Raw genomic sequence first — 15,519 nt, forward strand, 5'->3', positions numbered from 1 at the left:
ATCAGTGGTAGAGGGATAGACGTCTGGATGGAGGCAGTGAGCAGCAGGGCGAATTTATTAACCCTATCTATCTATCCATCTATCCATCCATCATCTGTGATCTATCTATTATCTAGCTATCTAAATATTGAACAAGTAGATCAAATAATCTCTGATTATGTGTGAGTTTAAATATAAAAACATGAAGTGTTGGATGAAAAGTCCAATCTTTGAAAGCTGACTTAGTTTAGAATCATTTCTTTGTAAATTAGCTGCATCCAGTCATTACCATGACATTGGCATCATGGAACCATGACCACATATATGTGTCTGGAGATAGTGGTGTTTCTGGAACGGCACATTTTCATGCTTTGACAGATACAGTGAGGGGAAAAACGTTTTCAGACACCCTGAAAATTTTTACACATCTTAAATATTATGAAATATTTGTTAGTCTTTTTCGTGTGTGTTTCTAAGGGTGTGACTGCATCAGAAAGACACAAATACAAACTAGACGAGCCCTCAGTAGAGGGTAGAACCACGCCCACCAAGCCTTTTACTGTCCACAGACAGTAAACAAAATAAAGCTCTCTGTAAAAACCCTCAGAATGTTGAATAAATGTGGACAGTTTCATGACTGGAAGAGAAGATTTCTGGATCATTTTGGTAATTTTGAGGCTAATTTTGGTAATTTTGTGTCAGAATGTGTTTAATTTTGATCAGTTTACATCTTTTGGTCCGTTTTTAAACATTTTGCATCATTTCATGTTTTTTTTTTGTGGTAATTCTGGTTATTTTGCATCAAGTTTTGGTCATTTATGTGTCTAATACAGGTCATGTTACATCTCTATGTTGTTTTTGTACCATTTTGGTCATTTTATGATTCATTTCATGTGTCTGTAAGGTTGTTTTTGTTTACAATTGTTCATGTTGCTCATATTAGTCATTTCATGTCAGTTTGTCCATTCTCTGACTCACTGGCCAATTTTGTCTAATTTTTCATCTTTTTTTGGTCTGTTTTACTCATTTTATCTCTCATTTTAGTCATTTTGCACCAGTTTAAGATTGTTTTTTTTCATTTTCATCATTTTGTTGCCCATTTTTGTGTCTGGTTTTGTCATTTTTGGTTAATTGTAGTCACATTTTTTTTATGTCCATTTTGTAATTTTATGGTATTTTTCTATCTTGGTTGGATGTTTTATGTTTTGGTTATTTTGTGTCCCATTTGAACTGTCCCATAAAGTCAGTTTAACACACAAACCTTGGAGATATTGGAGAGTTGTGGTGAAGATTTCAAGTGTGAAACTTGTGAAGACATTGTGAGCAAAGACTGTGACAGAAAAATGAAGCCTCCTCAGCCAGATAGGAAACATTCAGGTAAGACAGAAGTCCAGACAACGAGCTGCAACTCAGCTCCAGATATCAAACTACACACTGACATGTTAGACTGAAGTTTTCACAACACTTACAAGCTAACATTTGCTCATTTTGTGCCTTATTTTGGTCAGTTTGCATCCTTCGGGGTGTTTATGGATAAAATGTTGTCATTTTTCATCTCTTTTTATTGTTTTTGTTCCATTTTGGTGACATAAAGGCTGTTTTTGTTGAATTTTTCATTTTGTGTCTCATTGAGGCTCATTTTCATCATTTTGTCTGTAACCTTGGTCACTTTTTGTCTTTAGGATTGTTTTTACTCCTCATTTTTCCTGCTTTTAAAGTTTTTTGTTCCAGCCTCTGAGCCTCCAGGGGGAAGCAGAGAGAGTTCAGTCCAGATTTAGATCTGCTTGTGTCCTTTTTTGTTGTTTGGGCCAATAAAAACTTTGTTAGAATCCTCTCTGGTGTCGTTCCTTTGGAAATGATAGAGTTCAGTAATGTTCCTTCAGTCAGTGTTATTTTTAGAATCCTCAAACAGCAGTAAGAGCAGTCCTTCAGTCCATAATCCCAGTAGAACACATATTCTTTGCAGATCATGTTGAATCACCCGTCCAAAGTTATGTGGTAAAATCCCTCATGCTCAGAACTGTTGTCTGGTTTGCATCAAGTGACTACCCCACAACAACTCCCAACAAATATATTCCAACAGGTGCATTTTATAACATCACTGCTTCTCTTCAGAATTTGCATATACGGTGACATCATATTCAATTTACATACGTGATGACAGCACACTTTAATTTACATACACGATGACAGCATACATCCTCCCCCCTCCTCACTTGTGCACTTCCCCCATCCACCGACTTCATGGCCCCCGCGTGGTCCGGATGAACCAAAACCACCTGTTTAGCCTGTTTAGCCCTTTCATCCGGTCTATTCATGTATTTGGTTCATCTGCAGCCCAGCACAGGCTTCCGGTGGAGAAACAGGAGAAGCTGATGTCAGCGTCTAACTCTCACTAACACCCACACTGTACATTTCTGCACAATGCACACAGACTTACAAGAAATCCCCCAAAATCTATACAGAGCTAATGAACCTTTACTGTGAGCATTTAATTCAAGTTTATCTTCGTTCCAGACTACTTGCTCCATCACCAAGTTAGTAATCTCTTGGTTTCCATGGTGATCAAACTCTTCTGTAAACATCTCCATTTCATAGTGATCAAAACCTTCAAAGCATTCCCATTTTCATAGTAATAAAAACCTGAACCACATTAATCTCCTCTGGTAACCAAAGCCCTCACTGCTCACAGTGAGATGCTGCCCCCATGTGGTCACTTCAAAACACAATCAAACAATCCTCTTTATTGCAATGAGACTCTCCTGTGACTCAGTTGCTACTAAACCAGGATTATAAAAGACAAGTATTTAAAATAATCATCTCATCACTTTACAGTGAGGCACTCTTCTGATTTTACACTGTTTCAAAATTTAAAGAATATAAAAAAAACAGGCATTTGTGTAGTTCACACACATTCATCAGGTTCTAGCATTATTTGATTCTAAATCACAGGTTATAATCTCATACTGTGTTCCCTTATTTTGCTGTCACTCTGCCAGAGCCCCATTCTTATGGCTGATTCATGGATCTCATACCTGTATGATTCTTGACAGACTTTAAACGTATTTTTTATAATCCTGTTAAATGTTGAGTAGAATAAAGCAGATGAAAAACAAACAGATGATATAATGTGTGTTTGTAATGAAGAACTCAGAGTCAGGATTTTTAGTTCTCATTTCATCACTAGAACAGGACTTAAAGACTCAAATCAGGATCAAGTGTGGCTGCACAAAAATCTGATTTTCACTGGACAATAATGTGTGAAAGTCTGTCAGCAGTTTGGAGATTCACTGCTTCCTCTCTCATTTCACACTTTGTGCAGCTCAAATGCTTTTAGTTCAAGTGAGCGTCAGAGGAACACCACATCCTGATTTTCAATCTCAACATTTGACTGGAAAAAGACGCAAACACCACATTTGGCTCCTGGAATAATCACAACTTCCATCTTTGAAGAGGAGCAAGTTTACAAGGAATCATTTAGAAGGATTTGACAAAGAAACACATTTAATCCATGAATGTGAAAACATGTTTGTGAGGGACAGAGTCATGGACAGACTCAACTATCTGTTCAACACTGTTTCTGTACCAGGAGGAGACTCTGGAGACTCAACTCAGCACAGAGACACTGAGGAACCAGGAAAGTAGAACCAGAATCCAGGATAGAGAGTTTGAGTGAATGTGGTGTTGAAGGTGTGGAGGTGGATCAGAGAGTCAGAGGAGACTCTGTAGAAGGACAGAGTTCCAGCAGGAACGTCCACATAAACTGAAACTCTGTGAGAGACTGAGGAGGACCTGATGGATGTTTTACTGTGATTGTGCCAGACAGAGCAAGCATCACTATGAGCAACCCTGTCTCCATAAAATTACGTTCTCAGACAACTAAAATGCATTTTTAATCACGTTGCAACAGAAACGTAATTGGTCCGGCGTTACGTTGATCTGTAACGTTTTCAAAATGCATTTGTTGCTTGTTAAATGGATGCTGCAGTCACATGTTTGTGGATACAGCGCGGTGCTGTCATGTCTTCTGTCAAGTACCACAAAAAAAGACGGGAAAATAAATCCTCCCTTCGTAATTTCATCAGGACGAAGTCCTCAGTGTGTTTTAATAATAATTCTCCTGCGCGGTGTTTTATTCTGACAGTGACATGGATCTGTTTCCTTCCCTGGGGTGGTTCTGCGTTTTTTACTTGACTAAATATACTGAATAATAAGTTTGACATGAAAGGAGAAAACTGGAATTAGCGTTGATTCAGTCTCCCTCGTAGTTTTCCCCTAGCTGTCATGTCATTCATACTTTAACACTGCCATGGGCCAGATCGGCCTTTTGGAATAGCCTCGTGGAGACTTCATTCCAGCTACACGGCAGCGGTTTGGATTTCTGATTGACTTTGTATGTTGCTTACCGGAACACTTTCATTCAGGACCAGAAGTGCACGCTTCACTCCGCTTTCATCGTTCTGTAACCAATCAGAGCGTGGCTAAATATTAAAGCTGTGCTGCAGCGACCAGACAGAACAGCGACACCTAGTGTGTCTGCATTGAAATTACATGTTCCTTCTTGAAAACCAGGGCAGAAAGGTTCACTGTGCCACATTTATTCAACCTTTTCAAAACGCTTTTTGTAATACGTTTTAGATGCAGTTTGCAGATGTTTCTGAAGATGTGTAGTGAATTCTCCTTGTCAATACATTGAATATATACTCCAAAACATCCCATAAACAGTCTTCTGGTACAGAAACATTCATCATTCTGAAGGAATTATTTGGTAAATGTTAGACTTTATACTTTATCAGCAGCAATACTTTCTTTCAACACAAAATCAGTAACAAAGAAAATAAAAACAGTATTTTGAACAGTGTGCTTTATTGCAAAATAACAAAATTCATGAACAGCAGGTTTCAGGCGTGGTCGTCATTGTGAACGAGGTCCTCCTCCTCCTTCTCCTCCTCCAGGGCAGTGTGATCCATCAAGACTTTCCTGTATATAAAAGCATTAAATATTATCATGGTTTGTATCCATGTTTTCAGTCCTTTTATGTGCTGGCAGCAACAGAATGTTTGACAATAGGCAAATCTGTATTGTAGAATTTCCAACAACAATAATAATAATAATAATGCAATAAATAAAAATGATCTTTCATCTTGTGTACAGTCAGATGAGCTTTATGTCACTAAAGCCACTGAACAAAACCGTGAAGATACAGTTTCTCATACTGTTTGCATTGTGTTGTCATAGAAACCCAACATGTATTTAGTTGGTGATGCAGAAATCACATGAATATATTTTTTTTTATGTTTGGTCCTGATTTGGTGCCAAAAATCTACTGGTATATATTACCAAGAATATTTACTCAATGACATTAATTTCACCTTGATTTGACCGATAACTAAAGTGATTGCTCAGAAATGTTCATCATGTCTTCTTGTTATTATAGTAGTTTAAAGCTCTTTTATTCAGACATAAAATGAACAGACAGATCCTGATTACTTTGACAGTTTGGGTGAAAACGCTCAAGATCTGTCTATTCATTTTATGTGTGAACAAAAGAACTCAAAGCGACTGAACTACAGTGACTTCCTGCATTATCAGACCACCCCTGACCAAAGTGCACTTCTTCAATATAACGTCTCAATACATGAAGTTTAAAGTTTAACAGCTGTAATGTGCAGCAGCCAGTTCAAAAAGGCGTCTACATTGATGGGTAAAATAAATTCTTCACGCACGTTTAACAGCTTTCTACCAGCATTCCTGTCTTGCATCATTTGCAGTAGCTGCTTTCCACCATCATCATTTTTCATATTCCTTGTAGCCATCAACTATAACAACCAGTTGACTGAAGCAGCTGGTACATGAGACGTCCATTTGGTGTTAACACCCCCCCTTTTTGTGACTCACAGGATCTGAAGTAGACACTCTGAGTTAACAAAGAAACCTGACAACCACCATTAACTCTGACTGAGGCTTTAGTTTTTGTGGAGCCGGTGTACACAAAGTAAGCCTGCTTATACTGAACTTGCTTCATAGCAGCCCTCAGAGGAACAAAGTTAGATTTTTGGTGCCACGAAAATGTGAGCCACATTTCTAGATACACACGTGGACAAAATTGTTGGTACCCCTCAGTTAAAGAAGGAAAAACCCACAATTCTCACTGAAATCACTTGAAACTCACAAAAGTAACAATAAATAAAAATTTATTGAAAATTAAATAATCAAAAACAGCCATTACTTTTGAATTGTTGATTAACATAATTATTTAAAAAAAACAAACTAATGAAACAGGCCTGGACAAAAATGATGGTACCTCTATAAAAGATTGAAAACTATTTGACCAGAGTGACATGATTAACTCAGGTGTGTCATTTAATTGACATCACAGGTGTTTCCAAACTCATAATCAGTCAGTCTGCCTATTTAAAGGGAGACAAGTAGTCACCCTGCTGTTTGGTGAAAAGGTGTGTACCACACTGAACATGGACAACAGAAAGCGAAGGAGAGAATTGTCCCAGGACATCCGAAAAAAAATGATAGACAAACATCTTAAAGGTAAAGGCTATAAGACCATCTCTAAACAGCTTGAAGTTCCTGTGACAACAGTGGCTCATATTATTCAGAAGTTCAAGACCCACGGGACAGTAGCCAACCTCCCTGGACGTGGCTGCAAGAGGAAAATTGATGACAAATTGAAGAGACGGATCGTTCGAATTGTATCCAAAGAGCCCAGAGCAACCTCCAAAGAAATTAAAGGTGAACTCCAAGGCCAAGGTACATCAATGTCAGATCGCACCATTCGTCGTCGTTTGAGCCAAAGTGGACTTCATGGGAGACGACCAAGGAGGACACCACTGCTGAAAAAAACTCATAAAAAAGCCAGACTGGAATTTGCAAAAATGCATGTTGACAAGCCACAAAGCTTCTGGGAGAATGTCCTTTGGACAGATGAGACCAAACTGGAGCTTTTTGGTAAGGCACATCAACTCTATGTTCATAGACTCAAAAACCAAGCATACGAAGAAAAGAACACTGTCCCTACGGTGAAACATGGAGGAGGCTCAGTAATGTTTTGGGGCTGCTTTGCTGCATCTGGCACAGGGTGTCTTGAAAGTGTGCAAGGTACGATGAAATCTGAAGACTATCAAGGCATTCTGGAGAGAAATGTGCTGCCTAGTGTCAGAAAGCTTGGTCTCAGTCGCAGGTCATGGGTCTTCCAACAGGACAACGATCCAAAACACACAGCCAAAAACACCCAAGAATGGCTGAGAGAAAAGCGTTGGACTATTCTAAAGTGGCCTTCTATGAGCCCAGATCTGAATCCCATTGAACATATGTGGAAGGAGCTGAAACATGCCATTTGGAGAAGACACCCATCAAACCTGAGACAACTGGAGCTGTTTGCTCATGAGGAGTGGGCCAAAATACCTGTTGACAGCTGCAGAACGCTCATTGACAAATACAGAAATCGTTTAATTGCAGTGATTGCCTCAAAAGGTTGTGCAACAAAATATTAAGTTATGGGTACCATCATTTTTGTCCAGCCCTATTTCATTAGTTTGTTTTTTTAAATAATTATGTTAATCAACAATTCAAAAGTGATGGCTGATTTTGATTATTTAATTTTCAATAAATTTTTATTTATTGTTACTTTTGTGAGTTTCAAGTGATTTCAGTGAGAATTGTGGGTTTTTCCTTCTTTAACTGAGGGGTACCAACAATTTTGTCCACGTGTGTATTAGCCATTAAATATTGTCAGCACAAACTGTAGAGTGACTAGGTTTTTCCTAGAACTAATCCTCTGTCACAGAATCCTGTAACATGACACAATGCTGACATTTCTTATTGCTGGGGGGCTTATTATTGAATAAAATCATCTACAAGGCTATATGTATGAACCTCAGTTGCTGAACTCTGAAGGTAAGACAGGGGCTCCCAGAATTATTCCATTTAATTCTGCTGTTTTAAATGAGATAAAAATAAGATACTATTAAAAAATAAAGCAATATACTATTCATACTTACATGTAATTGTGTAATTATGTAGTGCCCTGCCACAATAAATAAGTTCTTAAAATTGGTCATCATAAAACAATACAGCACATCATAAACGGATCTCAGAAGAAACAGCTTGCAGTTACCACATTTTACTTGTGCAAACAAAAGTGTTTCAATTGCACCAGCAAACTTTTTTGAACCTGCTGTCCAAAGTCTTCATCACATAACCACATGATCACAACTGAGGCTGGATGGAGAAACAGAACACCTCTCAAGAGAAATGCCCGGCCAAGCTCCAAGTTTCTCATCAGACCTAAGGTTATATAGCATTGCTTCCCTCCCACTGTTAAGTCTTTGACTTCACACTGTGTTGTGTGTTACCTGTCAATAAATCATTTTACTTCATTTAAATTCATTCTTACAAATACTTGAAGTTGTCTTTGACTTAATCAAATACAATTTTGCTCTTTCACAGAGAGCAGAAAGATGAAAAACCTACAAGGATGTCTTACATAACACGATGTCATCTAGAATCTGCCTGTGCAACACCCTGCATTTGTTGTGGACTGCCAGTGCTGACTATTTACCAAATCTGTCCTCTCACTGCAAAAGTAGACAAGACATTATTTGACATTTACCATGTTGTGCAGGGACGCCACTGAAGAAGCACCTGTAACACAACACATTGTTGTTGTTGGCCTTGTTAATATATATATTTTAAAATATGATCACGCATACTGTACACAAACACTATGCATGAAGATGAATAAAATTACTATACATGTACAACAGCATCATTCATTGAAGTGGAAACAATAACAGTCTGGTGAAATAAAAGAATATTAGCATTAGATTTTTTGTTAAATGGCCAAATTCTGGTACCTCCACAAAGTAGCATTCATTTCCTTTTGTTAACTGCCTATATTTACTAACTCTACAATATCAGCCAGTCAGTCAATTTACCATGTCTGAGGGAAATATTAACATCAGATCCAATGTGGGATAGTACTCCTTGTGCTGCAGAGTGACCACCTGACCCAGATGATAGGTTTCTAGAACAATTGCAAATGAAAGTAGAAAGACTAAGTCCTTACACTGTTGGAAGAATTTTGTTCAAATCTAACACAAATAACTCTGCACTTTAAATACTATAGATTGGCTCATTAGAAAATAAAAAGCTGTTTGCTGAAACTTACTTTGTCTTCTGTCCTTCTAATGATCTTTGAAAAAGGAAAGCTCCCTGTATTGGATCTCTCGGTGCACTCATCACATTGTTCTCCTAAATAGATCAAAATTAGAACAGCTGAGAGGTACTGTTGTGAGTCAATGTCAACACTCATGATTTGTTCACGTTGACCATTGTTTTGATGCCATTTAACAGAGGGGACTAGAGCAACACTGTAACAGGCTTGATTTTCTTTTTATGCACGGCCTTATAGTAGTACATGACCAAACCCTCACTGAATGATTCAGACACCTTAACAGCAATGTAATGTGGTATGGAAACTCAATAGAATCTAACTGTACAATCCATCCAAATGGAAACAAATGACAAATGACACTGCAACAATATCTCAGTATTGAAATAATACAAACATTGCTCTATAAGATAACTTTCACTGACTCAGCAAATAGTCAGACATAATTGCATTGACATTAAAACATGTTCTACATACCTGCAGTTTGACCTTTTCTTTTACCTCCTCTGTTTGGGCTCTTGCTCCCAGCCTTGCTTCCTTGAACTATGTTCACATGTCCCACCATGTGACTTTCAGGCTCTTTTCCAGCAGCTACACCTGAAGCTTTTTTAGAGTTTTTTAGGGAAAGTATCAAAAATATATTTATTAATTTAAGGTAACTCTAATTTCAAATCAAAAACATCTCTGTAGATTTGAGAAATCTTGTATGTTATGAACCCCAGCAGAAAATGAACTGCCTTTCTGTAGCAGAGCTCCAGTCAACGTCGTCTTGACAAGTAATTCTTGTGTTGAAAACCGAAGTACTTCAGCTAGTAAATACTATGTAAGGCTTGATTAAAGATAATACACTTGTTTTTATGAATCAGTACATGCCCTGTTCAGTTTCACTCAGAAATGTCCAGTCTGTCTTCTTTCACCCTTTCCACATCATAGCATAAAGACTCTGCATGACATCAGAGTCACAGGAGTCAATTTTACTTGACCAGTCATCTTCTATGAGAGCATTAGAAATTAAAATGCTTCCATTTTGAAATCAGCATGTCAGTTGGAACATCACAAAGCAACATCATGCTGTGTAAACATGTTTTTTTTCCACCTATAGCACTTGGTTAAGTGTATTAAAATTCAAATTACAGTCACTACTCTGGACAGATTTTGGATGATATTTTTTCAATACATACCCTCATTCTGGGATTGTGCCATTTGTCCTCTCGGGGACAAACTCCGTTTCAAATCATTGACCATCTCCCAAAAAAAACTTTTTTTTAAAATCATAAACTGTGGAGATTTACAATGCTATCTATGAAATATTAGCTCAGTATGTCAGACACTTTCTTAGAGGTTTTTCAGTGGACTGCAGACGCAGTTTCACTCGTTTTTATTTTGTCACACTGAAATTTGAGGCTGTTTGAAGATGACTATCTCAAGAACAATTCTAGATAAAAGCCTGAAACCTTCACTTGTTTGTCTTGCTAACGTCAGCAGATCAGATTGCTGTTAAATACAGCAGTGGAAAAAAGTTTTTGGACATCCAATACATTTGTGAAATAATGCACTAAGAATCACTTTGAGGTCTTCAAGAGTCATTTATTTTAGTACAATCATAAAACTAAACACAAACTTCATGTCTCCTTACTTAAAATCAGACTCCCCTAAGAATGCAAGATATGGCATCAAAATATGTCTGGTATTTATGTATAAAGTCTTTAATATAAGTATAGTTCTAGTTTTAGTATAAAGTAATTTGTTATTGTTGTTATTTTTATAGGGCCAGTTAACAATATAATAGAATTGAAATTCTTTATTGATCCCACACCTGGGAAATTATTTGCTACAACAGCTAAAACACCAAATCACAAGTTTAAAAAAAAAAAACTCGTAAATTACAGTCTGTAAGAACAGAATAATAAAATAAGGGGCTAAATGATCACAGTATGGCAGATTAAGAACAGAGAGACTATTTCAAAACTAGGACTTTAACAGAAATATGCAGGTTGAGTTAAAAGTGCAGATTGTATGATGTGAAATAAAATCTGGAGTCAGATTTTTCTGGGCCACTTGACAAAATCTGACTCCCCTACTATTTTTGGAATGCAAGAAGTGGCAACCTCCAAACTTTCTCAGCTACAACATCTGCACCTCTGCTACTGCTGTGTGAAGTATCAACTATGTATTACTTATTACTATCATTACAGGAGAGAAGTTGTAGGGGTAGTCAGATTTTTCTGGACCACTTGACAAAATCTGTCAGATTTTCTACACTTTCTCTCCTGTAATGACGACTTCACACAGAAGCAGAGGTGCAGATGTTGTAGCTATGGATGGATGGATAGATGGATGGATGGATAGATGGATAGATGGATAGATGGATAGATGGATAGATAGATAGATAGATAGATAGATAGGAATCCTAAGGCCAGTAATCTCCTAAATTATGATTAATCATCAGAGAATCACTGCCTGTGTCATGGTAATGACTGGATGCAGCTAATTTACAAAGAAATGATTCTGAACTACATGTCAGCTTTCAAAGATTGGACTTTTCATAGAACACTTCATGTTTTTATATTTACAGACTGACAGACAGGAATCCTAAGGCCAGTAATCTCCTCAATTAATTATGCTTAATCATCAGAGAATCACTAAACCAGCTCTGCATCTAACAGGTTCCTGCAGCCCAGAGGGATCTGAGGAACCATTAAGGTGGTAATTGAGGAAATTCGCCCTGCTGCTCACTGCCTCCATCCAGACGTCTATCCCTCTACCACTGACAATTCATTTAACTGAGTAACCACTTTGAAGGGTTTAATTAATTTACAGTCACGTCTGTTAATGACAGCTTTCCTCTTAATGGATTTTGCAACGAAGCAACGAAGACACAAAACAAAGAAATTAGACCTGAATTCTGTGAAGCCGGATCTCAAGGACTTTAAGTTTGTGGAGGACTTCATGAACTTTTACTGAACCCTGCATGGACAAATCTTCTTGGCAGGGGTTCAGTCTGTGTCCAGTGTGCATACGCTGGTGTCGTTGTAGGGTTCCTTGTTGGTTGGACGTTGGTCCAGACTGGTCAAAGCAGCACTGTTCACCATTGGCAGAGTGCTGGCAAGTCTAAGAGTTTTGTCCATCCGTTCCATTCTGCTTGGAAAACAAACACACAAACACAGAGAACGTCAGTGTTTCCTGCAGCATTGAAGAACTGATGCCTTGCCTGAGATAGAGAGCACCCCAAATGACATCTGAAGACACTTTTACCTGTTGGAATTCAACATTCAATTGTCTGATTACATCAGAATTCCTAATCTTACCTACATCCCCAGATTAACCTGGACCAGATTTCTGTGTCAAAACGAATACAGATTAGACTGAACGATAGCTGATAATGTGTTAACAGAATTCAACTGACCACAGTTGTTCAAAACAGTTTTGAAACTATTTTGCATCAATATCCAAAATTATTCAATACATAATTGTGTGTACACTGTGACTGAGACCAGTCTTTACATACCTCACTGTGACACTGATTGAATGCTTTCTTTCTGGTGTGGATCTGCTGGTGTCGTTTCAGGGAACCCAAAGTTGTAAAAGTCTTCTTACACTTGTCACATCTGTATGGTCTCTCCCCAGTGTGGACACGTTGGTGAACTTTGAGGCATGCAGTGTAGCTGTAGCGTTTCCCACACTGGTCACAAATGTATGGTTTAACCCCAGTGTGGGTCACTTCATGAGCTTTTAACTGTGAGTACAATAGAAATGGTTTGCCACAGTGATCACATCGGTACACATCATGTCCAGTGTGGATGCGTTGGTGATATTTTAAGGTCTGTTGGGAGCTGAAAGTTTTTTCACAGGAGTCACAGTGGTACCGCTTTCTACCAGAATGGGGGCATTGATGGATCGACAACTGTTCATGTTGAGTAAAGGTTTTCACACACTGATCGCAGTTGAATGGTTTAACTCCACTGTGAATGAGTTGATGATTTTTTAACGTACTCTTCTGAGAAAAAGCCTTTCCACACTGATCACAGCTGAATGGTTTAACTCCACTGTGAATGAGTTGATGAGTTTTTAATGTACACTTGTGAGTAAAAGCCTTTCCACACTGATCACAGCTGAATGGTTTAACTCCACTGTGAATGAGTTGGTGGGATTTCAAAGAGAGCACGTGAGTAAAAGCCTTTCCACACTGATCACAGCTGAATGGTTTAACTCCACTGTGAATGAGTTGATGAGTTTTTAATGTACTCTTGTGAGTAAAAGCCTTTCCACACTGATCACAGCTGAATGGTTTAACTCCACTGTGAATGAGTTGGTGGGATTTCAAAGAGAGCACGTGAGTAAAAGCCTTTCCACACTGATCACAGCCAAACAATTTCACTCTACTGTGAATGAGTTGGTGGGATTTCAAAGAGAGCACGTGAGTAAAAGCCTTTCCACACTGATCACAGCTGAATGGTTTAACTCCACTGTGAATGAGTTGATGAGTTTTTAATGTACTCTTGTGAGTAAAAGCCTTTCCACACTGATCACAGCTGAATGGTTTAACTCCACTGTGAATGAGTTGGTGGGATTTCAAAGAGAGCACGCGAGTAAAAGCCTTTCCACACTGATCACAGTTGAATGGTTTAACTCCACTGTGAATGAGTTGATGTCTTTTTAAGTGACTCCTCCGAGTAAAAGCCTTTCCACACTGATCACAGGTGAATGGTTTAACTCCACTGTGAATGAGTTGATGTTTTGCTAGATTATTCTTGTGAGTAAAACCCTGTCCACACTGATCACAGCTGAATGGTTTCACTCCACTGTGAATGAGTTGATGTTTTGCTAGATTACTCTTGTCAGTAAAAGCCTTTCCACACTGATCACAGCTGAATGGTTTAACTCCACTGTGAACGAGTTGATGTCTTTTTAAATCACTCTTCTTAGTAAAAGCCTTTCCACACTGATTACACCTGAATGGTTTCTCCACAGTGTGAATACGTTTGTGAATTCTTAGCTTTGTTGCTGTGATGAAAGTCTTGCCACATTGCTCACAACTGAGTGATTTATCTCTTTTTGCTGTTGTTGCCGAACCATCCTTATCCACCTCAGAGGTCCCACATCTCATTCCATTGCTGTGTTTACATTTCTGTAGCAAAAGACAAAGATAAAAACAGAGGCAGTGATGGAAGAGCAGTCATGAAAAAAATGATCCTAAAAGTCTCAATTCCATGTAGTTGAACATGAGGCTGAAACAAGATCAAGAATCTGCAGACATGCTAGCAGCTTTGTCATTAGAAACCTAGAAATGTGTCAACAGCACACTCACAATGTCAACAAAACTATTTTCACAGGCCCATAGTTTTCAGCTTTCTGCACGGTAGTTTTAGAATATTGGGTAGTAAAATCTGTCCATCACCGTGAAAAGCAAAGCAGAGCTGGGACTGATGGGATTGTACCACCAGGATCTCTTGATCCCCAGACTTTCTGTTAAGTTACATTACTGGAGAAATGTACAATATGAAAAGCATACAACATCAATGTCCAGATTTAGGTCTTAATGGCAGCAGGGTCAATTCAGACCACCAACACTTTCTAGTTTCTCCTAGGGGATCAGATGTCGATACCAGTCCAGAAAAGATCTGTAATTCTGCCACTGAATTCTGGATTTGACCCCAAGGACCCGGGAAATTTGTTGTGCAGCAGTTACACAAGCATTCACCATCAAACAACAAAAGCAACAAAACAGTAAAAGCAATAGCAACGATTAAAGGAAATGTTTTAAAAATGTAAAAAACACAGTAAAACAATTACAAGCAAAATTAAAGCTGCAAGCAGCATTGGGCGGGACCTCGCCCCGCCCCCCCACGCTGTCAGCAAGCAAGTGCCGTCCGTGACCAAAGATGAAAGCCAGAGGAGTTCCTCTGCTGGAATATTGTACGGTTTTGGAGGAGATAATCTTTAAAGGGTTTTCATATTTTGGGTTATAGCGCCACCTAGATTGAAGATAGCTCAAATCGGTTGAACAGGTTTTCGTAGAGCTCGAGCGGGCAAACGTGCGTGCCAAATTTCATATAAAGTTATGCATGTTTATGGGGTCAAATTAAGCGAAACATGGTTTCAGGTGAAGACAAACTTTGACAGCTTATAAAAAAAAACTGGACAAGTTAGCCTTTTTCTTCTGATAAATTTTCTTTGGCTGGATATTCACCATGATCTGTCCAAATATGAAGCCAGAATATTGTACGGTTTCGGAGGAGATAATCTTTAAAATGTTTTAATATTTTGGATTATAGCGCCCCCGAGATTGAAGATGGCTCAAATCGATCAGACAAGTTGTCGTAGAGTTCGAGCGGACGAACGCGTGAGTGGTG

At 38.4% G+C, this 15,519-nt stretch overlaps 4 protein-coding genes across 40 annotated transcripts in view; 2 read left to right on the forward strand and 2 right to left on the reverse strand.

Moving 5' to 3' along the window:
* The window catches only part of LOC127531965 (zinc finger protein OZF-like), a 320,874-nt gene that overhangs the window by 141,663 nt on the left and 163,692 nt on the right, over window positions 1–15,519 (forward strand). The window lies entirely within an intron of this gene.
* Window positions 1–15,519, reverse strand: part of LOC127532014 (zinc finger protein 239-like) — a 97,917-nt gene that overhangs the window by 64,282 nt on the left and 18,116 nt on the right. The window lies entirely within an intron of this gene.
* Window positions 1–15,519, reverse strand: part of LOC127531971 (gastrula zinc finger protein XlCGF26.1-like) — a 69,643-nt gene that overhangs the window by 45,672 nt on the left and 8,452 nt on the right. For 3 of the 14 annotated variants that reach the window (XM_051942730.1, XM_051942731.1, XM_051942732.1), the window contains one exon: window positions 12,675–14,294. The exons of 3 other annotated variants lie outside the window; for them this stretch is intronic. In XM_051942730.1, the coding sequence (XP_051798690.1) occupies window positions 12,675–14,294 (1,620 nt within the window). Of the gene's footprint in view, window positions 1–4,561; window positions 4,960–8,238; window positions 8,638–8,930; window positions 9,247–9,643; window positions 9,770–12,064; window positions 14,295–15,519 lie in introns of those variants that run through there. 8 more of the 14 variants (XR_007939206.1, XR_007939201.1, XR_007939203.1 and 5 more) reach the window with 8 other exon arrangements.
* The window catches only part of LOC127530226 (NACHT, LRR and PYD domains-containing protein 3-like), a 499,749-nt gene that overhangs the window by 12,075 nt on the left and 472,155 nt on the right, over window positions 1–15,519 (forward strand). The window lies entirely within an intron of this gene.

This window comes from Acanthochromis polyacanthus, chromosome 22 (genome assembly GCF_021347895.1).
Source record: "Acanthochromis polyacanthus isolate Apoly-LR-REF ecotype Palm Island chromosome 22, KAUST_Apoly_ChrSc, whole genome shotgun sequence".
Lineage (NCBI taxonomy): Eukaryota > Metazoa > Chordata > Actinopteri > Pomacentridae > Acanthochromis > Acanthochromis polyacanthus.